The 23,059-nt window shown below is 51.9% G+C and overlaps 1 protein-coding gene across 2 annotated transcripts; it reads left to right on the top strand.

Annotated features, from left to right (window-relative positions):
• The first annotated feature begins 2,306 nt into the window (after window positions 1-2,306).
• On the top strand, window positions 2,307-15,473 carry LOC118522697 (serpin A12-like). Of its 2 annotated transcripts, none has more exons than XM_036071904.2 (5): window positions 2,307-2,498; window positions 7,601-8,257; window positions 9,914-10,184; window positions 13,240-13,382; window positions 14,957-15,133. In XM_036071904.2, the coding sequence occupies exons 2-5, from the start codon at window positions 7,618-7,620 to the stop codon at window positions 14,986-14,988; spliced, it is 1,086 nt and encodes a 361-aa protein (XP_035927797.2). In that variant the 5' UTR covers window positions 2,307-2,498; window positions 7,601-7,617; the 3' UTR covers window positions 14,989-15,133. The 2 variants fall into 2 exon arrangements, with proteins under 2 accessions (XP_035927797.2, XP_035927796.2); XM_036071903.2 differs by having other exon boundaries at window positions 2,311-2,498; window positions 13,240-13,387; window positions 14,957-15,473.
• Window positions 15,474-23,059: the final 7,586 nt, after the last annotated feature.

Raw genomic sequence — 23,059 nt, 5'->3', positions numbered from 1 at the left:
CATGTGGAATGGGTCTAACAGCACCTAACTTACAAAGTTCATGTGAAAAATACATAATATCTATCAGTAAATGTCTCTTGTAATAATGCATAATAATAAGCCTTCACCGAGCTTGGCTCTATCTCTGTGCCCTCCTGTGTTCCCAGCAGACCTGTGCTGTGGGACCCCGGGCCTGGCATGGTCACTGCTGCATTCCTAGGTCTCTCACAGGCCTGGCATCTGGGACAGCCAAAGAGCGAGGGTGCATCTGGACGCTCCCTGCTCTCCCCTCCCCCGGACACAAGGCCATGCCATAAAAACACACTGGGGCCATACCCCAGCCGTGGGCCACTGCCCTCATCCATCAGCTCGTTGCAGGGTCCCCAGACTGGACAATCATCTTCACCCTCCTAGCCCTCGACGGACGCCAGGCCCAAATCCATGGGCCTCGAGTGTTCCCATCTACGGGTGGTCAGACAGCCCCGAGTCTAAGCGGTGCCCCCTTGATGGGTGCTGGGAGGGGGCTGTGCTCTCCACAGCACCCATCTCTGCAAGCCTATACTTCGGCTGATCAGGACCCCTGGCCGGCGTGGGCAGCTGGTCACTGAGATTCAGGGCCTGGCCTCCCTCCCTGGCTCCCCTCCACTGTGGCTGACTGGTCTGAACTCAGGCGTCCCCGGTGCAGCCCCATGTTGCTCAGCAAGCATCCCCGCTGGCCCACCTGCTATGCCTCCCTGGCCTCACCCGTGCGTCTCCTGTGGGAGTTCACCCCAGGGCAGAGTGTGTCTGTGGCAGCCAATGGGTGTGGGCCGAAGACTCACACAGGTCTCACCCTGTCATTAACAAGCAGGGTTCTTCCCTCCCAAACCAGGGCAGAGATCTGGGTCAGCATCTGCCTGGCTGGTCTCAGCCCTCACCACGATGGGACCACGGCCCTCGCCTCAGCCCCTCCTGCTGCCGTGGCTGCATTTCCATCTGCACCCCTCAGTGAACAGAGCCTGACAGTGAGGCGTGGGCAGCTGGTCACTGATGCACCCTCTGGTCACTGATGCACAAAATGCACCCTCTCGCCTCATCCAGTCACTCGGTGGACCTGGCCCAGATGCATCGCGACAGACAGGCCTGCCTCCCTGGCAGAGGGAAGGTGGTGGTTCATGGCCTCCCACAGGGGCCCTTCCTGATTCTAGCAGCTCTGGAGCCCCACATCTCCAGGGCCTGGTGGATCTGGTCTGTGAGTGGATCAGGATGTGGCTGAGCCAGGCCTGTCAAAGAGCCAGTGGCCCCTCTTTTCTATAAGGCTTCACTGGGCCATCTGCTCTGTACAGCTTTGAGGATGCGAGTCATGACTTTGCTAAAAGTAGCATCCTGAAGGAAGAGAAACACTGTCCATCACTCTTGGTACTGTGGTCCCATGGGACCTATTATGGAACGTCACTAAGTGGGGAAGGAATATTTGCATGATTTTTCTGCTCATTAGAATTAGAGAAAGCCGAATTGAAAACAAGTGTAGGGGCACCTGGGTGGCTCAGTCGGTTGAGCGTCTGACTCTTGATTTTGGCTCAAGTCATGATCTCAGGGTTGTGGGATCGAGCCCCATGTTGGGCTCCCTGCTCAGCATGGAGTCTGCTTGAGATTCTCCCTCTCCCTCTGTCCTTGCTTGCACAATCTCTCCCTCTTTCTCTCTCTCTTTCTCTCTCTCAAAAAACATAAAATAAAATCTTAAAAAAAAATAAACAGGTGCCTTGGGCTCATCGCTCTTGCATCCTGGGATCAGTGGGTTTGAGGGTAAGAATTTCATTTTATTTTAAATCTTTTAAAAATTAATTCTTAGGGAATACCCATTCCTTAAAGACAACTCGGAAAATGCAGAAACGTCAGGAGGGGGAACCACCCATCATTTCATTGCCCTAGCGCAACAGGCAGGCGGAAAGCAATTTGTCATTTTCTTGAATGATCAAACACTTTGATGTGAGTCTTTGATTCCTACTAATCCCAACAGAAACTATGTATTTCATTGTTTCTCTTCCCCCAAAAGAACTCCATGCCAGCTAAGGTAATGGAACTGATCATTGTAGAGTGCTGGAGAAACAGCAAAAGAAAGAAATGGGGGATAATAGGAATGACCCTAAGAAACCCAGCTATCAACCTCTTCCCATCAATGACAGCAGTGATGTTTGCGTTGACTATTTAATAGTAATCTACCTGTAGAACACTCCAGGTTCCAGACCCACAGTGATTGGGAAATGCGCTAGTTGCAAAAGATACAAATGGACTTCATTAGAAAGGCCACAGCCCAGCAGGTGTGGTCTAAATATTGCGGGGCTGCCTCCGGGGATGAGGAGAAACCCCCGAGGAAGTGGTGTGGTCATTGCTCCCAGAGTCCCCATCACCTGCCCACTCTGGCCGGCTAATTCTATTGGCCTTTGGTCTACTTTACCAAGAGGCCATGGAAGTATAAATAATAAAGCAAGAAAAGTAGATCCCTTTGGCTGGCTCAGTGGATTTCTCCTGAATGTACTGTGAGTATCCAGTGTTGTTGGTTGGTTGCTTTTTGTCTACTCCGTGCGAAGTTGTGGGAGGATTCAGTGCAGTCCCAGGGTGGGTGTCTTGAAGGAAGTTCTGGAGGATTTCCAAATTGGGAAACCCTTCTCTTGAGGAGTATGCTGGGCATTTTGGTGAGCCCTGATTCATTTTCATGGATGTCGATCCCCAGTGCTTTTCTAGAGGAAAATCCTTGGTGAAAATGGAATGGGGGTTGTCCCGGGAGATAAGGGGGTCCTTCCCCTTCAGGTCTGCCTCTGCACTGTGGCTTAGGCTATGCCCAGCCTTGTCTGTGAGCTGTTTGTCTATCTTTATCTCTCCCTGAGGACAGAAGCTATATCTACCAACTCAAGATTTTGGGGAAGAAAGGGAGGCCAAGCAGCCAGGCCCACGTACTGTTGCAGAATTGCCTTAATGAGTTGGATTTCCACTCGGATCCATCAAAATGCATGGCGTGACCTCAGATAGCTCCCTTGTCTTCTGGGCCTCCCTTTCCCCTTTATGGCACGACTGGCCCTGAACTTGATGGTGGCTCAGCCTTTCCAACCCATGCAATCCCTCATCCTGGAATGAAGTCACTGAAGGCAGGAGGAATGGGCCAGATAAAGAGCTGGAAAGTGCATGAGGATTTGGAGAAGTCTGTGGGGCTGGCGGGGGACATCGCCCCTCAGGAGAGAGAGCTCCACGTGTGGGCTCCAGGGAAGGCTGAGGGTGGGCACATAGTGAAGGCTCCAAATATTTCTTAAAAGGATGAAGACAGAAATCTCCAGGGCAAATGCAGAGGTGAGACTGTTGACTCGTGTCCCACCCTCTTTGTTTCCCAGGAAGGAGGACAAAGTCTACTGCAATACTCATTGGATTTTGTTCCTGGGTCTTCTCTCACGTCCAGCAGGGGAGGGAGGATATGTCTTCCCACCACTTAGTTCTAAACCTGCTTCAAAAAGTAATCCTAAAATGTTTAGCGCAATCTCCCCTTAAAACATTATCAATCCTTTAAAATAGGTGGACCCCAGCCCATAGCTGGGACGTCCTCAAGCCCAGGGCTTTGGTGCTGGTCTTTTGGGGTGCCAAGGCACATCTTTAGGAAGGGGCCTCAAACTCTGTAGTCCAAGGGAGGGCATTGAGTTTATGCAAGGGCTGTGCCCTCCATGGAGAGCTCTAGAAAGGACTGGAGGGAAACTGGGGTCTCAGGGGTTCTGGGGTTCCTCAAGGCAGGACAGGACACCACTGTCCAGCCTTGCAGGAAGAGGCCCTTCCCTGAGCAGGGGGCACTGTGGCTGGCTGGCAGTCACTCATTAGGGCTCAAGCCGCTGGGGAGGGGAACCCATCCAGAGCACCCTAAGCTTTTTAGTCTCACTGGTTTGAGGACCGAGACTGCATGAGCTTCTCCTTGCCCCAAACTGCCATGTGCGGAGTGGTTCTGATTCCTTCCGGGGCTCTGTTTGCTGCTGTCTTGTTTTCCCAAACTACCAGTGAGAGTAAGAATGAATGGACTTCCAGGATTCTTGTTGAAAGTGCTAGCCTATCCCTCTCTCCCCGCCTCAGTCTCTTCGATTGGCTGATTCCCATTACGAAGCTCATCAGGACAGTGTGGGAGGTGAAAGCAGAGCCCCTCCCCAGGGACCCCCTCTGCGTGCAGACCCAGGGTGCCTACGCCGCTCGTTCAGAGGGATCCTCGCCCGGCTTGGATCTGTCTTCAGGAGGAATGACTCCTGAGTCAGGGCCATACTATTTCATCTATTCATAAGAGAAAGGAATCGATTCCCTAAATGAAAAGGGAATGTGGGAGCAGGAGAGTCAGAGACGAGTTGCAAGGCGGATGGTAGCTTTATCCGCCCCATGTGGCCCCCACCAGGCTCAGGTCCTATCTTGTTCTTTTTCTTCCTGATTGTGTTTATTTATTTTATTAGGGTGACAACAACACACACACACGCACACACTCCAAACTAAAAACCAACAAAGAATTGCTCAACGTGGGCAGTCTATCAATTTACTGGGAAATAACCAGTTGCTCAGCTATTTTAATGAATGGAATAAAAGTTAACCTCCTCAGGCATTTGGGACTGGTACCCATCTAACAAGTTTGAATCGAGTTCAGAGCCTGTGATGACGAATGGAGATGCCCAGAAATGGGGCTAGTGTGGGCTGTTTGGGGGAAGAAAGGCCAGGCTGTTGGGACTCCGTGGGACAGGGCAGGGGGTTGGTGGGGAACCCCGTGACACAAGCCCAAGGAGGCGGGGCAAGATGAGACCCGGCCAGGGTGTGGTCCTTGTCTCCACCGCCAGGGCCAGCGAGGTGATTAGCAGCATCTGGTGGGGAGGAGGCCAAAGTATCACTCCCCTTGCCCATTTAGTAGATGAAGACACTGAGGCTCAAAAGGGTTGACAGACTTCTTCTGGGCCACCTCACAGACACACAAGCAGGAGAGGACCAATATCCAGACTTTTAATTCCATAATCAGTTCTTGTTCCAAAAACTTGGAGACGTAGAAAACACTTTTAGGGGCCACTGACCGAGCAGTGTGTGTGTGTGTGTGTGTGTGTGTGTGTGTGTGTGCTGTCCATGCCAGAAGCTTCCAGCAGCTTCCCTCCTCTGCTGCAGGTTATGCGGGTTCTGGCCCTGTGTCTGGACCCACACTCTGCTCCCAGCAGGTTACCCAAAGGCTTTGCATCTCCGCTGGCTGGTGGTGAACCTACTGTTGAGATTGTTCTCTCCGTACCTTGATGGAGGCGGCTAGCTTCCCGACTCCCGGGTATTGGGAATTAGCTCCCAGGCAGACACCGTCTACTCTGAATACAAGAAGCTTCTATTTTTATTTCTTTTATTTTTTCCCCCCAAATTTTATTTAAATTCTAGCTAGTAATCATATAGCGTGAAATTGGTTTCAGGAGTAGGATTTCGTGATTCATCACTTCCGTACAACACCCAGGGCTCATCCCAACAAGTGAAGCTCCTATTTTTAAACCAGGCCGACTCTGTAAACAGTCCAGCCCACTAACCTGAGAGATCGAATCCTTTCCATTTTTAATTTTCTTTCCTTTATCTGAAACATCCTCAGGGGCTTTACCAATCTTGCCTTCTAAAACCTATCTTCAGACAGTCCCTAGAGCCCTTGTCCATCACCAGCTACGTTTAATTTTTACTGAAATCTATGTCATTAGGAGTGGAAGGTGCTGAGAGATCACCTAAGCTCAGAGAGAGGGCGTCCTTTTTGAGTGTCACACAGCAGAGAGGCGTGTGAGAGCAGAGCCCGGAGTCCTCACTGCTTGGTAGTCCTGGGATTTTTTGAATACACACTTGTATTTGTTAGGATGCTTTTGGCCTCGTGTAGCTGACTATGTAACTCACACTAGCACTGCTGGAAGTCTAGAAGTAGGGTGGGTGGGCTCCGGGTTCACCTAATCTGTGGCCCCAGCTCCAATTTCTCTGCAAAGCCCTGCATGCATTCACACCTTCCTGCCCCAGACATCCAGAGAAAGAGAGAGGGCAGCACCCCAATACACCAACAAAGAGCCCCGAAATTCACCTTCCTTGGATCCCTGAAGTCCTGTGCCCCTCCCTGAACAGCTCTCAGGGCTGAACCTCACTGTGACCTGGTTGGATTGGGTCCAGCTCCTGAACCACCCCCTTGGACCTGGGGAGGAGGCCCTGCCCCTGAGGCACATGGGCAGTCTAAGGAGGGCGAAACACCTAGAAAAATAAAGTTTCATGAGGAAGATGGAAGCAACGGGTAAGATCCACTAGAATTTTCAAACCCTGGGTCAGAGCCTCTTTGAAGACCCTGTCCTCTGTGCTGAGGGCTGTGTCCACAGGACCTGACATAGAGGGTTTGAGGGCACAAAGAACTTGCGGATTTGGGGCACTCCCAGGCGCAGGTCCCGTGCAGGTGTTCATTCATCCTCTCATTCAGTCAACTGGAAAGAGCCTACTCAGTGCCGGGCACCAGGGATTTAGCTGCGTGGACCCTATTGGTGCCGGGCCCAGTTCCCCCAGGCTGGTGGTGATGTGCGGGTTAGTTGCTAACAGCTCACAGCTTCCCTCCCCAATCCAGAAAACTGCCTTCGGTGAGTAGGAGCTAACTGAACCCGGGAAGTTCTACCCCAGGCCCCAGGTCTCTTGGGGGCAGACCATAGCTACTGACCACTGTCCAAAAGGCCTGTATCCTCATCCCACAGGGTCGATGCTGCCCTGTGGTTGATGCTCCAGAGCCCTCTCCCGTGGATCAGGCCAAGTCTCCATATTACAAGGGGTCAGATCCTTGCTCAGTTCCTTCCCTTTCTGTTCTGCTTCCCTCACTTCCTGAGAAGTTTCTCCTATATGGGCAATGCCTGAATCCCCATTTCAAGCTCTGCTTCTCGGGAATCCAATCTAAGACAACCATGAATAGCTTTTACCATTGAGGATTACACTATTTCCCGTGGATGTAAACAGAGATGTAAATTACAAGAGAACCCATAGTAATAACAAAGGATCAAGCGAAAAAGTCTGCTTTCATTTGACACATAAATTGGTGTAAAAATCATTGACAGTACCATGTCCAACTAGAGAAATCAACAGGCTTTTTAGAATATCATACTTTTGGCAGATCTCTATAGCCTTAGACTAGAAATGCAGGGAAAACTGAAAATGAAAGTTATGTGCCCCCAAAACCCAGTCTTGTTGGGAGATTCTGAGCTGAGAAGTGGCGACAGGAGCAGCAGTCCTGGAACCAGTAGATTTGGCTTTTCCTCTCTATCACACTGCCTCTCTTCCTGGAAAAAGCATAGGGAAAGAGGTTTATGAGAGACCTGGGTTCTCCTGGGATGTGATCTTGGACAAAGGGCTTTATTTCTGCAAATTAGTCAGGATTCTTTTGGTTGTAAGGAAAAAAAAATCCAACTCAAGCCAGCCAACCCTAAAAGGGAAATGTATTGGCTCTTATAATTTGGAGAAACAGAAGTGTGTGAGCTTCAGGTAAAGCTTGATCCAGGGACTCCAAAGATGTCACTACGTATATCTCTCCATTTTTCTCTTTCCATCATAGGGGCAGTGGGTTGTTTTGTTCCTTTTTTCTGCTAACCTCAAGTCTACTACTCAACAGGACAATCTCCAAGGAAAATGAACCCCTTGCTGGGCCTGGGCCTACTTTTGGCTGGCCTTCTCACTGTGGAAGGTCTTCTGAAGTCCGACTTCCCTCTGGGACGACAGTTTCGTGGACCTGTGAGCCAGATCCAGTCATGGAAGGGAAGGAGGGCAGCCCAGGAGCTCACAAAGCGAAACACAGACTTCAGCTGCAAACTTTATAGGAAGCTGGCCTCCAATAGCCCCAACAAGAACATCTTCTTCTCCCCCTTGAGCATCTCCACAGCCTTCTCCATGCTGTCTCTGGGTGCCCAGGACTCCACCCTGGATGAGATCAAGAGGGGCTTCAACTTCAAGAATATGCCAGAGACAGACCTTCACGAGGGCTTTCATTACCTCATCTACAGGATGAGCCAGGGGAGCCAGCACCTCGAGCTGGACCTTAAAAACGCCTTGTTCATCGACGAGAAGCTGCAGCCACAGAAGAAGTTTCTGACAGATGCCAAGAACCTGTACAATGCAGACACTGTCCCCACCAACTTCCAGAACTTGGAAGATACTCGGAAGCAGATCAATGACTATGTCAGTCAGAAAACCCAGGGGAAAATCAACAACCTGATCAAGAATATAACCCCTGGCACTTTGATGCTTCTTACAAATTGCATTTTCTTTCGAGGTAAGGCTTGGGGCATGTTGGTATGGAAAGGATAGGATTTCCAGTAGACTTGGATTAAAGACCTGGTTGGCCACGTGCTTGCTCTGAGACCTTGAATTCATATATAATTAATCTTTCAGAACCTCACTTGTCTTATGTAAAATGAGTGCCTTTATATGTAACTCATAGGGCAGTTGTTGGGACTCAAAGTAAAAATGCATGAGAAATGAATTTGGGGAAGTCTACATTATTCTCCATATGTGCATTTTCATTAGTACTGATTATTCTAACACAACTTTGGTTGTAGAGGTTGGAGTGACTTTCTTTTCCCCATTTCTTAGATGAGGAAAGTGTAACACGGAGACAGATTAATGGACTTAGAGATACAAAGCCGGGACTAGAACTCACTTCTATTGACCCATCGGCTGTGCACTTTATGTTAGTCCAAGTAGACACCCAGGACGGTGATTGTGTTGGTGATGATGATGATGATGTTCATTTTGGTGGATGCATTGGTCTCCTTGTCACATTCTGTAGATTCCCCAAGTCTGAGAGTGAGAGACTAAAAAAAAGATGAAAAAATATTCCCAAATCCAAGCTTCAACCCTCCCCCCCCCCACACTCCCCCCACTCACCTGCCCCATGCACACACAAAGGTTGGCCAGGGTGGGGGAGAATCAGAGGCCAACAGCCCTCAGGTCAGGCCAGATCTCTGCTGGGCTGTCAGGGACATGGTCCTGAATACGGAAGTTCAGCTCTCCCAAAATCCACAGTGAGTCTGATGGCATAGAGGAAAAGAGCAGAGGGAGAGAAGAGAATCTGGAGTTTTCCAAAGTCCCCACATCACTTAGATTGCAAAAGCAATGGCAACAGTGAGGCTGATGATGACTAGCATCCACTCAACACTCACTGTACAAGGTCACTGAGCTGTCCTGCCTTTCCCACTCAGCCACACAGCAGCCTTATGAGGTACCCATCAAAATCTTCATTCTTCAGACAAGGACACTGAAGTCCAGAGAGGTTAAGACACTTGTCTAAGGTCATCCTTTCACAACAGTGAAGCCAGAGTTGAATTCAGGGACTTGGCCCTCAGGCCCCCTACTGGGGGCTCTGAGGTTGGCAGGTGCGAAAAGACCCAGGTCCAAGTTTATGCCCAATGGCATCAAAGAGTTCCTAGGTTGAAAAAGGAGGGGTCCAAACACCCAGCTTTGAGTGTTTGCTGCTCTTCAGCAGGTTCCCAAGAGCAGCCTGTTCCATTGGTTTTCTCATTCCTACATGAGAGCAGCTACTCCAGGCCTGACTTAGAATTGAGTATTTTTCACTCACACCAGACCCAAATAACTCCCACTAAGTATCACCCAGACCTCTCTGCTGGAACACAATCTGCAGGCTTTCTCAGCCTCAGGAGCACCTGGGCTTCAGGCAGTCCACGGTACCCTCTCAGCTCAGCAGCCCTGGTCATGGCTACTTTGGGAACAATCAGACCCATGCCCATCTTACCAGGAGTTTCCAGGGCCTGGCACAAAGAGCAAGGATTCCTGGAGACCTGCCCTGACATCACAGAGCATCCAAATGCCCTCCTTGAATCCACGTGGACAGAGACCAGTGCTTACCGGGGTCCAGTCAACCCTTCCCTTTCGGGACACTCATGCCACTTTGTCTTTCTTCACTCCTAAGCCAGGTGGCAACATGAACTTGATCCAAAAGCAACTAAAGAGGAAGACTTCATTCTGGATGGAAACAAGCGAGTGAAGGTGCCCATGATGTTCCATGGGGGCATATATGAAGCTGGCTATGATAAACAGCTCTCCTGCACTGTTCTGGAAATGCCCTACCAGGGCACCATCACTGCCACCTTCATCCTTCCTGACGAGGGCAAAATGAAGAATGTGGAAGCGGCCTTGAAGAGGGACACTCTTGACAGATGGAAGAAATTAGTCACACGAAGGTACGAGGGGGCCTGGCATATGCAGCTGCTTCCTTCTTCTTGCCTTCCCTTCCACTCTTTGCTTCTTCTAGCCCAGATTTATTGAGCTCTGACCCCGTGGCCAAGTCCTATTCTGCACTCTGTGATGAACTTGTGTTTTGGTAGGAAGTAGACCAGAAGACAAGTCACAGGAATATAGTGAAGCTCTTGCTTGTAGAGGGAGATGCTTATATCATGAGAGTAGAGTGGACAGAGCAAAACCATGGTCCCTGGTGGTGGTGGTGGCGGAGGGGGGTGCCACGGAGCAGGGAGCATCGGAGCTAAGTCGTCAAGGCCCAACAGTGGCACGTGGGGACGGAAGAGGAGTCATGGAATCCCAGGCAGAAAGGAACCACGAGGACAACCACGGGCTGTCAGAGGGAACTGTTTATTGTACACGGAATCATGTTTTCAACTGTAATATCACAACAAAACCAGCAAAGTGTGCCCCAAATAAGTTATAATAGTTGAAGGACCAAAGTCCTTATTGACCAAATTGACCAAATTGACCAAAGTCAATAATTAAAAAAGAAACCATAAAATTAGAACAGATTTAAGATGAGCCAACAGAATTCTTCTCAGGCACTTGCTTACCAGTCGATTTTCTCGAGAAGGGTCAGGGCTGGGGCTTGCAGGGTTGACTTGGGTAGGAGTGGTGTCGGGATGGCCTCCTCCCTGCTCTGCACACTCTCTCTTCCGCCTTGCCCTCACCCCTGTTCTCCACCCAACAGGTCTTTACCAAGAGCCTCTGCCATGGCTGACACGCTGTTGGGAGCCAGGGAGGGTTCTAGGGGAGGTAGATAGGATACTAGGACAGAGCTGGGCTGCCGTGGGTGCTCTACCACACAAAACACATCCTTGGGGGAACGGCAGAACACATGTTGGATATCTCAATTGAGCCGAAAGCTCCATAAAAGAGAAATTCCGGTTCTGAATGCTTCAGATAAAGTCGCTGGACTGGGGGGATGGGGAGGAGCAGCAGGCTACATGGCAGGTCATCCCAAGAGGGCTGCTAGGCTTGGGGTCTGCACAGCAGCCCCCGATCCTCCCTGCTACAAACCCAGTCTGGCGGTAGTCTTGCCCCAAGGGCTGCAGAGGGGCTTGGCACAGCAACATGGAGTCCCACTTGCCAGCCCCAGAGCTGCACCCCATGGGAAATTGGCAGGAATAACTTGGAGATGAGGATGCTGAGTCCCCCAATCCAACTGGAGGGTCTCAAGTCATCATAATTTGAATCCTAAAGGAAATGTGACCTTACGGAGCCCACATTGCATGAAGCCAGGACGTGTGGATAAAGTGGGGGTAGAGGGAGTGGACGCCCCCTTTCCCTTCACCTCCCATACCCCTCATTCCCCAAGACACCTCTGTGAACTCGGAAACTGTAGGGCACAGGCGGGAAACCACCAGGCTCCTTGGCAGCTTATTTCACTCAGAAGAAATGACCCAGCTTGCCTGACGCCTTTGCCTCCTTCAGAGTTTCTCAAATCTTCCCTGAGCCCCAGCATTGCTGATACCCCCAAGCTGATCTGTATTTTTCTCCACTGCACGCACTGTCTTCTTATACACAGACTCCCAGGCTATGTATCGATGATTATGGGATGCTTTTCATCGTATGGACTTTCTTGTCTGTCTTCCCTGCTAGAGCATGCACCCAAGGGCACGGGTTGTGCTTCTTCTGTTCATGCATGCATCTAAGCATCCGATTTGTAGAGAGGAGGCACTTAATTTGTTGAGCGAATGAATGAGTGGAAAGGTAAGTCTGGGAATCATTGGGCCAATGGCCAGTATTTAAAGCCATGACACTGAATGAGCCATGACACCTCTGGAGGGAGGAAAGACAGAAGAGAAGAGGACCGAGGGGTGAGGCTTGGAGGGTCACAGACAGTCTAGGTGGGCGATGAGATGGTTCTGGCAGAGGGTGAGCGAAGGAGGGGAAGATGGACTTGGGTTGGAATGCTTCAAGGTGGAAAAAGGGGATCCACCCTCTGAGAGCTATCTCTTGGGTCAAGCAAGCTGAGCTCAGCCGTGGCCCTGGAAAGTGGAAGGTGGAGGGCAAAGAACCAAGTGGAGTGGGCTGCGGCAGTTGTGGGAGGAAGTGGAGATCTCTGGCAGAGACAACTCCTTTCTGCTATGAAAGAAAGAAAAAGAATGGGCTGGAAGCTGGAGAAGTGACTTGGGGCCAGTGGAGATGTGTTTGCTCTTGTTTTGTAGGATATCAATTATCGGAGAACATGGTCTCCTCCTGAGGGTGATCAGGCAGACACCATTCATGATGGATGGCGCAGAACAGAGAGGAATGCAGGCAGGGGCGAGGTCCTGGATAGGCAAGAAGAAACAGGGCTCAGGGCCAGGGAGACAGGAACCCAGGGTCCACAGGTTTCCCAGGACCACTGATCCCAGCCCCCAAGGTGGGGAGGCCCATCGGGTCCCACCCATGGAGGATGTGAAGCTGCTAACTCAAGGGGCAGAAGGAGGAACACTTGCTGGTCAGGGACTCCTGAGCGCCCACATGCATTTGCTTTACACTTTTACTGCCCCATCTGCTGTGATTAGCACCATCGTTTCGCCCAAGTGGCTTAGGGAGGGGAGATCATTTGCTCCACGTCACGGAGCTCATGAGAGTCAGAATGCGTTTGAGCTCAGTTCTCCTGGTTTCAGATCCCAGGCCCTTGCGGCCTCTGGCATCCAGCCTGCTGGGTCAGGACTGGCTCAGGGCTTGGGCAAGGCCAGGACTGTGAAGGGGACGACACCTCTGTGTCTGCAACCAAAGGGGCCCTGAAACAGTGGGGACTTGAGACCATTTCTGTGGGTGAGGGCTCTGGGGAGGGTATGCTAGGAAGAACGGACACAGTTCAGAGAGCATAGGTGTTTTGAAGCCAGGGTCCCGGGGTCAGAGTCCCTCCTCGTTGTGGGGACAAAGAGAGGGTCTGAGACCTCTGGGGCTGGGAAGACCAAGGTCCCATTCATCACCTCTCTTGCGGCCTGCCCAGGAAAGCAAGGAGACCCTGCCACTCACCTGTCACCCCCATCTCCCCAGGGTCGTAGACGTGTCCCTGCCCAGGGTTTCCATCACTGGTAACTATGACCTGAAGAAGATGCTCTCCTACCTGGGTATCACCAAAATCTTTGAGGAGCATGGTCATCTCACTCGGATCACCCCTCATCAAAGCCTGAAAGTGGGTAAGGTAAGCCTGCCTGGCCCGGATGCCACCCCACCCGCAGGGAGCCTTCTTGCAGCCCTGGGCCAGAGCCACTGTCCCAGCAGCTGAATGAGCCGGGTCTGGTCCTGCCAGTCAGGCTGGGCGCCGATCCAGCACTGTCCCTCACCAGCCTTGTCACTCTGGGACAATCACATCACTTCTCCAAGCCTCATGTTTCCAGTCTTTAAGCTCCTGGTCCCATTTTGGAGGTCGATTCTGTGCAACAAACAAGTGATCAAGGCCTGGCACATTTATTGGTCCTAGAACCGGTCTAGGTCTGACCCAGAGCCTCTCCCAAAGACCTCACGGGCTTGTTGGGAGTAAGCTGCAAACATGTGCATGACCAAGAGATGAACCAGCCATGGGCCCCGGGGTTTTCAGCAAGGCTGAGCACCTGCCGGCTGGGGGCAGAGAGGACCGTGTGGGGTAGGGTCTCCAGGTTGAGCAGATATAATACAGGACACCCAGTTAAATTCGCATTTCAGGCAAGTGACCAATAATTTCTTTAGTCCAAAATATTGCATGGAATAGACTTACACTAAAGATATTCATCGTTTATCTGAAATTCAAATTTAATGGTCCATCCCCTATTTCACCTGGCAACCCTACTTTTAGGTTAAAAGGGCATTGGGGGTGGGGAGATTGCAAGGAGCAGAGGTAGGTGTGGGGAGGATCTCCCAGTAGGGGGAGCAGCATGGCCAGAGGCTGGGATGGGGGAGAGCTTGGCATCATGGGCAGTGGGGATCGGCGCGTTCTAAGTGGGAAGTTCGAGCCAGTCTGGGAGAGATCCCAGTAGGCACTGATTCAGATTTATTTTCCAATTTGCAAGAGGAAGAAAAACAGTAGAATTTTCTCCCTTTTAACATAGACTTCCCATAAATAGTCAGTGCCAGCTACCCCTTTCCGGGGGCCTTTACTCAGTTCCACGGCTCATTTCTTTTCCGCAGTTAGGTGTGCCCATGGCTGTGATTGCCAATGGCTCCTGGCTGGCCCGCTAGTAAAATTGTTAGGATTTTGTAGAATGGAATGAAATGCATCAGTATGTGCAGAACCTTCCATGTCCTAGGGTGAATCACTGCGTCACAGATGTGGGTGCCCTGGGGTAGATCTGGCGTCTCAGTCATCTCTGATGCCCCCCCCTCCCATTTGGTTCCTTTCTCACCATCCCCCAGGAAGCTAAGAGGAGTGTGAGCAGGACTGGAGGCTTCCTGGTGGGGACGTCACCACGTCCCTTCCATCTAGCTGAGGTTCCGCAGACTCTTTCTGCCATTATGCTGCTCGGCACTTCCCTGTAATTCAGGGAAGGATAGCGCACCCCACTCCATCCTCCCTGCTGCAGCTGAGGCTCCTCCAGCCGCATCGGTCCCTTCACGCTGAGTCTGCTTGTCCCGCATCCTTCCGGCAATGACAGCAGAAGGAGCCTGGGGCGCCTGGCACCAGCCAGGTTACTGCTGTGCTGGGCCACCCTGGCTGAGGCTTTTCCCTCTCTGGGCCTCTCACTGTCCTTGGCCCAGAGTGGCTTGGCGACACTGACCTCGATCCTGATTCCCGCAGGCGGTGCACGAGGCGGTGCTGAAGATGGATGAGAAGGGTACGGAGGGTGCGGCCGCCTCCGGAGCCCAGACGCTGCCCATGGAGACGCCGCTCTCCATCAAGCTGAACAAACCCTTTCTGGTGTTTATTAGGGATAGCGTCCTGCCCACCATCATCTTCTTGGGAAAGATTGCTAATCCTACTGGGGAATAAGGGGGCGTTCCAGCTCACTGCGGGCCCCAGCGGCAGCCTGGGACTGAAAATGTTTCATCTGCCTCAAATTGGGATCCCAGGACCTTTTAATCTAATCCCACACCTTCATGAGCTCCCAAGACCACCATCCAAACAGGCAGCGCCGCTGGCTCTGGGGGCTCTTGTGCACCCCCACCCCGTCCCCATCCTCCCTCAGCCCCCTCCCTGCCCGGTCCAGCGTCACTGGGCTTAGATGCCCCACCCCCACCCACTTGGATGGCTGTGATCTTCTCTCCCCGGAGAGGCAGAGGGGCTTTGTGATTTAATAAACACCCCCTCAGTTCTGCTGGCTGTTGGTGGATAATTTGGGGAAGCTATGAGACAAGGCAAGTACCTGGGCTTTGGAGTGAGAGAGACCTGGGTTCAAATCTTAGGAGCAAAGTATCTTTGGGATAGCCACATATCTCCTCGGAGCCTCTATTTCTGTATTCCTGAAACGAGGACAGGGATACTCCCCTCTGGGGCTCTGAAGAAACTAGCACGCTGCTTTAGAAAAGCTAGTTCCGCTTGGTAAGCCCCTAGCCTTGGGTCTTTGGTATGTGAGCTACAAAGTCATGGCCCCCAGGGTCCACATGGGAGTTCGCTGGGCTCAGCCAGGCATCCAATCAGATGGCAAAGCGGAGGTGGGGCTGGCCCAGCATTAGAGGGATGGAGCCTGGAGTAGAAGCGGCTAGGATCCATTGCCAGGTTTGCCTGATTCCAGAGCCCGCCAAGAAGAGTCTGGGGTTTGGACCTGTTAGCAAGCTCAGCTGAAGAGTGAATGGGGTCCCTGCGCCTGCCCTGGAAAACGTGGCCCTGCAGGGTCCGCCCATGACCACTAGGGGGCGCCTGATCATGCCAAAGGGAGCCCTCATTGCCTGCTGCTGATTCCTTTGCCTCCTGCCATGAATCCCCGCTGCCCGAAGTGTTTGAGAGGAGGGGGCCCCGACTGGCCTGGCACTACTCAGCCTGAGCCGGCATCAGCTGTCACCCCCTGGGTGTGCCTAGCAATTCACAGCTCACTGTGCCTTTTGTGTTCTGGTCACAGCTCCCCTGTGGGCGGCCAGAACGGACATCATGTGACAGATCCATATGCAGAGCAATGAAGTGACTTTCCTATGGCCACGCAGTTAGCCACGGCCCACAAACACTGGTCTTCTGGTTAGGGCAGGAACGGGTTCCACGTGGACTTGGGGACCCCGCTGGTCCTTCCTGAGCTCCTCTCCCAGGTACGAGAGGCCCCCCCCAGGCCCCTTCGGCTTGTGAGTATTCAATAAGCACCCCCTCCTCCATCCTGGGCACCCCCAGGGCCCTGGAGACCCAGCCCCCACACAGGCTGGCAGAGAAGGCTAGTTTACAATGTGGCAAGGGCTCAGATGGGAGAGCACCAGAGTAAGCACCCCTCTTTGAGAGGGAGGGAGACAGAGAAGGCTGAGACCCTGCACCAGCCTGAGGGGGTGGGGTGGGGGTGGGCAGACACCGGACACACACGGAAATGCTCAGTGGTCAGCTCAGGTCTGCAACATTAGCCACCGGGGACATGCAGTAGTCAGGTCAGCCATTAAGTAGCTGGGTGGCTTGGACATGTCACTTAACTCCTCGGAGCCCCATTTATTAAAAGGGGGTAGTAATACCTACCCCAGGGTGGTGAGGAGCTCTGAGGGTTACACGGCACTGCGTAGACGTCGAGCCTGGCACGTAGCAGGTGTTCGGCAGAGAGCCAGAGCTACGGTCTTCTGCTGCCCTCACTCACGTCCCGGAGGTGACCAGCTCTTGTCTAAAAAATGGTGCTCCAGGCACTTGCCTGTGCTGTCCCCTCTACTGGGAATGCTCTCGTCCTGCCTGACGAGCTCCTGCTCATCCTTTAACGCCCAGTCCATTATGACATCGTTATGAGATCTTCTCTACCTTTCTGGCAACTTCCAAGCAGCCCTTCAATAAAGCACTCACCTCCATGGCTCCTGGGTCTGAATTTCCCCTCCACCCCGATGTGGGCTGCAATCAATCCCGCATTAAACAATGATTTATGGGGTGGCAATCCGTGCACTAGTTACTGATCCAAACAGACCTGGTTCCTGCCTTCATGTCATTAATATCCAGTGGGAGAAACAGTTGCAAGTCGCATCGGCACCCCTGTGCGTTTCTGATCACGAGCTCCAGTGAGCATGATGAGAGAAAGCCATGAGGGCCTTCGAGGGTATGGAACAGGGGTCTGACCCAGGCTGGGGGCTCCAACAAGGCTGAGAGAGCTCCGAATCCTGGGAGCTTATCTGTTCTTGAACTGCCACTATTAATTAAGCCCACATACAGGTATATTTGTCCCGGTATAGTTCACAATCTAGAAAATGCTGGCTGGTCTTCCATAAGCTCTAGTGCTTGACTGATCTTCCCTTTAACCAACTTTATTCTAAGAACGACCACTGCACATCTTAAATATTTTTTATATGATTTCCTACCTTCGCAGCCATGTATTCATTGAGCACTACAGAAATAAACTCTATCATGGGGGAGAAAAAGAAGAGGGGAGGAACTTGGAGTGGTAGCAGAGGAAGACTACCAAGCACGAGGGAGCAACATGTACAAAGGCCCTGGGGTGGGAAGTTGGCAGGGCCGAGAAACTGAAATGAGATTAATGTGGCCAGCACAACAAAATAAGTCAGGAGGAGGTGGGCGGTGAGGCTGGAGATGGAGGCTGGGGTGTCAGGGGCCCCAGGGGGAATGCTGGGCTTTAACCGAAGAACTATGGTGAGCTGTCACTGGCGTTTCACTGGAGGATGACTCAGGCACACTCATGTGTTGTAAGTGTCCCTCTGGCTGCAGACCGGGCATCCCCCGGCCCCACTTCCCAGGCCAGGCCACAGAGAACACGCTCAGTGTGTGTTTGCTGAGAAGACAGACTACCCTTGCTGTCACCCTTGCTCCAGACATGACCAGCGCCCTCCGTGGTTCTACCGAGCATGCGCTCTGCCTCACCACCTCCCTGCGCCTCCCTGCGCCTCCCTGCACCTCCCTGCGCCTCCCTGCACCTCCCTGCACCGGCTCACGCGGCTCCAGCCTGCCCTGCCCGGCGCTCTCCTTGTTCCCCATTCTCTGCCATGCTCGCCAGCTGCTTTCAGAGTGGTACTCTTGCTTCCAGAAAAGACTGACTCCTACCTCTTCTAAGAAGCCTTCACGGGCCACCTGTTGTGGACTGACCGACCTCACAAATGAATAAATGAGTACATGGAGTTTGCCTTTGAAGTAAGCAACCCTTCCTACCTGCTTCCCACGGGACTGGCGCTATGTAGGCTTTTCCACTGACCCGCCGACCCACCAACCCACCAACCCTTCAAGCTGGTGGGACCATTTCACTCTACTGATGAGAAAACCGAGGCTCAGGAGAGACCACATAACTTGCCCATGTTCCCAGGGCTGGAGAGCCACAGATATGAGACTAAATGCAAGTCCTCTGAGTATTTCAGTTTTCATTTGTCCATCCACCCATCTAGCAAATATTTGCAGAGTATCCACTCTGTGCCACTGTGGGGTTGAAACACATCGGTGAACAAAACATACAAAGCCCCTTGCCCTTGCGGAGGTTCCCAGCTAGTAGATGGAGGCATGCAATACACCATAGGGTTAACAAATGCGTAAGAACATTACGTAAAGCAGGGAAGGGTGCTTGGAGGTGTTGGTGGTGCTGCGGGGGTCAGATCGGCCTCACTGCGAAGGTGACACTCACTGCTGAGATAGGAGATTTGGCGATTCTGCTCTCCATGGCTTCTGTTGCACAATCAGCTTCTGGAGACTTCTGGAGCCGCAGAGATGCCCACCAGGAGCATACTTGATGATACGAGGATTAGCTCTGGCCAAGAAGGGAAGTGTCCAACGTCAGAACCCCACGGCACAACCCCTTTGATGTGATCCAGCTTGACCTTCCACATAATGCAGAAAGCCTTTGGGTGGCTTCCGAGCAGGTGGCTTTCCAAATGCATGTGGGATGTCAGGAGGCTGGTTTCCTGTCTGCCCAGGCTGAGGTCATTCATGTGGGCACACAACAGAGGTGACAAGCTGGTGCGCTGAAGAGGATAATGACAGGCAGGAAGCCCTAGTTCCCGGCCCTGCTTTGCCCAGACGCTGACTCTGTGACTTGGGCAAATACCTTCCCCTTCCGGGGCCTTTGTTTCTCACCTGCGCAGTGAAGGGATTGCCCTGGATGATCTCCAAAAGCACTTCAATCTCGGACAACACTTTGACATTCGTCTTGGACATGATAGAGTCTGCTCCAAATTTCATCTACCTATTCTTTTTCCATGCATTCATTTGGCCAACAAATACTTATTAAGGATCTCCTGTGTGCCCAGGAGGGTGCCAGGTGTGGAGAAACCAGGCGAGAGCTTAGAGACCCATGGCCGGCTTCCTCCCGTTCAGGCCCAGGTGGGTCAGGGCTGTGCATAGTCGTGACAGTGGGAGTATGAGGCCGGGGCCACCTTCTCGTTGGGACACATGCTCTCTATTTCCACTCAATTCCCCAAATTTCTTTCATTCCCAAAACACTGTTGATATTGTGGCTGAATCCCCAACTCTTTTGTGCTCTTACGCACTCAAGAGGGATCTTTAAATCAATCTATGTTTAAAAAAAAACAAATTTGTTCAAACAGAAAAATTAACATCACAGCCATCTATAGAAAACCAGAAAACAGGCCACAGGTAGAAAATAACTAAAAATACATACAACACAAACAACTTGGCAATTCAACTCCACCCAGACCTGAGCCCGAAGCCTGTTCCGTTTGGTTAAAGAGGAAAGAAAACAGACAAGACAGCGGCCGCCAAGACACTTGTCTGCTTGAGCTCAAGGCTCAAACTCAGGACGCCATGTTATCTGGTGTGGTGGTCTTTCATTTGAGGGACTTGGTCGGGAGCCTCAAGTGGTGGGAGGCTGGCAGGAGGCCCTGGAGTCCCGACAGGCTGAAGTTCAAATCTGAGCTCTGCCATGTGTTTGGTTTGTGACATGAGGCAAGGCACTTCATTGTGCCCAATCCTGAGTTGTTCCTCTCTGTGAAGTGGGGACCATTCTGTTCATCTCATCGGCTACCCAGGGGGATTACACGACGTGATGCGTGTGAACCTACTTTGCACCTGCTAGGCACCCGTCCACATCAGTGATGCCTGGTGTGAAGGCATCCAGAGTGGGGAGGAAGGCACCTGAGGGGGCTTATCTGAAGACTGCATGTCCTCCCAGCACAGGTAGCCTTTTGTCTGTTGTTTCTCTTGGTGTGATGTGAACGAAGGAATCTCAGATTCCAAGACTGGGCTGGGAAAGAGTCCCTCCAGGTGAAGATCCATTCTGGAGCAGTAAGCCCACGTGTCCCGTAATGTTGAAATAGTGACCTCTTTGTCAAAACCACAGAAAACAAAGGAACGACTAGACAAAACACCTCAGGGCCGGAGGGTCTGTCTGGATCTACCCCCTTCCCCACCTCCACCCTCAGCTTGGCTCAGATCCTGAAAGTCACGTGGCCCCTGTGGGCGGGCTCAGGAATGAGCAATGTTGCAGCCAAACAGTGCAGGGAGCCCTGGGGAGCACTCCCCCATGAGACAGGTGCTCACGTCCACAATGGGTATTGTTGGGTCCTTCTTGGGGGGCTTCTGGCTAAGATGACGTGGAAAATCCAGCCATGAGGCATCCAGCGTCCTCTGCAGGTAGAGCAAGAATAGGTGAAATTGAAAAACATATATATATATATATAAATATAAAGAGAAAAGTATAAGGATGTAGCCAGATTTAAAGAGTGATGTGAAGATCTATATAAACCAGAAATGGGGCAGAAGCGTAAAGATGTGTGAGGTAGGCAGGAGAACTTCTAGCCAGGAAGAGAAGGGTCTAGAGCAGCCCAGCCATGGCAAGAGAAGCTCCGTGGAGGAGGATGGACTTAGGATAAGGCTCCATCTTGATGGGACCTTGGATGGACCCGTGGGATCTGCTCCTGATCTGTCGCTGCGGCGGCAGGATTGGTCTTAGGAATTTGGGGAGAAACAGGGCTTTGCTTTCCCCACGACCTGAGGCGCTCAGAGCTGGGGATCACCTCGGATTGCTGGGCAGAAGCTGTGCAAGGAGGAAGCAGCCAGCTCCCCTCACTCCTTAGTTGGCTCATCTTTCCCTGGGAAGTCTGACTCAGTGGCTCTAGGTGGGGCCTGGGAATGTGCATTTTAATGAGAACACAGGTTCTCCTGACAATTAACCACGCTTGGGAAACTCCACACTTCGGGAGGCCAACCTGTTTCACCAACTGGAGGCCTTTTTACAAAAGTCCCTGGGTGTGGGCCAGTGAGCAGAGCCTGGCCCTTGGGGTTCCCGACCTGCCTCCCACTGCCCTCCCACCCCCTCCCCCACCTTCGTCTTCCCTTTATTGTTCTCCCTCTGTCCCCATCACTCACTGGGGATAGTCCCTGCCCCGGAGGAAACCACACAAGGTGCAGCCTGTGCACTCGGGGAGACAGACACATGAGGAGGTAGATGGCTGTGGTTTGCTCCAGGTGTTTGCGAAGGGAGGGCCCGACTTTCTGTGGGATCTGGAAGACTCCATGGCGTGGGAGGTCTGGAGCTGGAGCGGGAGGATGGAAAGCAGTTGGTCAGGAGGGGAGGGAGGGGAGAACCGTCTAGACAGACCGGGAATCAAGGGCTCAGGGTGTAGCTTGGGGGAAGAAATGGCAGGGCTGAATTCATTTTATTGTCTTGTAGTTCACATAGAGCGAGTTACGCAAATATTTCTGGCTATGATTTCTTCCAGACTTGGTCTCTCCCACCCGCTCCGTGCCTAGGACTCCAGCTGCCCGTCTGTGAGACCGCGTGCTTTCCATTCGCAGATCACTGGGGCTCTGTTTTTTCTCCCCTGTCTGTTCTCTTAAGTTTGGGCAGTTCCTACTGCTGTGTTTTCAAGCTTCCTGATCTTTCCTTCTACCATTTAGATTTTCTCTTACAATAGTTCTGGTCTGGATTTTATTGTCCTCCCTTACTGTGGTGACACTGGTTTTAAAAGCCACCGAAAGTATTTGCAGAACTTTTTTCTTATCCTGTCAAGGATTTTATCACCTTTTCCTGATAAAATGAATGTCCTATTTCAGACACAATGTTGTTAAGGTGTCTAGGGCAGCTTCAGACTAGAGTTAGCATAGCCCTAATGTCAAGATGCGCTGCTTGTAGGGTCTCTCCGGAATGCCTTAGATGTTCCTGGCGGTCCCCTAACTCGGCCTGGTCAGGGTCTCCCTCCCTCCCCAGCTACGTGAACTCTGGGACTTCTGCTTACATCACAGCCATTTGGGGGTTTTGCTTCTGCACCGGGACCGTCCTTGTGGAATGTCACTTTACGTGTGCAGAGCCGAACACTTAGCTTTGCACTGAAGCTAACGCACGCTTTTGCTGCATGCGCCTTCCCGAACTCTGGTCCCCGTCCCCTGCGCTCAGCCAGCCTGCCACTTCTGCTTGGGTTTCCCTCCCTGGAGCCAGAAAGTGTCTTTGGACAGAAAAGCAGGACAATCACAGGGCTCCCCTAACTTGTCTGCCTTCTCTGCCTGTGGTCCAATGTCTTCATTATTTCACATATTTTTCTCAGTGTCTCAATTGTTTCATGTATTTTGTCCAGTTTTCTGTTTTCTACTGTTCATAAGTCCAATGGCAGGTACTTTGGCCACAATGGCCAAACGCTGAGTCAACTCAAGTGTTATGTATGCATACACCTATGTAACTAGCACCTGAAGGAAGACCTGAAAGGTCTTTCTTACTCATTTCCCGTCAGTATCACCCCTCTGAAGTAAATCGTCCATTTAATTTATTTCAATTCACTCCTTCATCAAACACTTAAGGGGAGCCCTTTGTGTTGGCCAAACAGGGGTGTAGGGGGAGAACAGAGA

The sequence above is a fragment of the Halichoerus grypus genome, chromosome 8, assembly GCF_964656455.1.
Source record: "Halichoerus grypus chromosome 8, mHalGry1.hap1.1, whole genome shotgun sequence".
Classification (NCBI taxonomy): domain Eukaryota; kingdom Metazoa; phylum Chordata; class Mammalia; order Carnivora; family Phocidae; genus Halichoerus; species Halichoerus grypus.
Note: the sequence above shows the minus strand (reverse complement) of the source record. Positions and strands in the feature narration are given on the sequence as shown.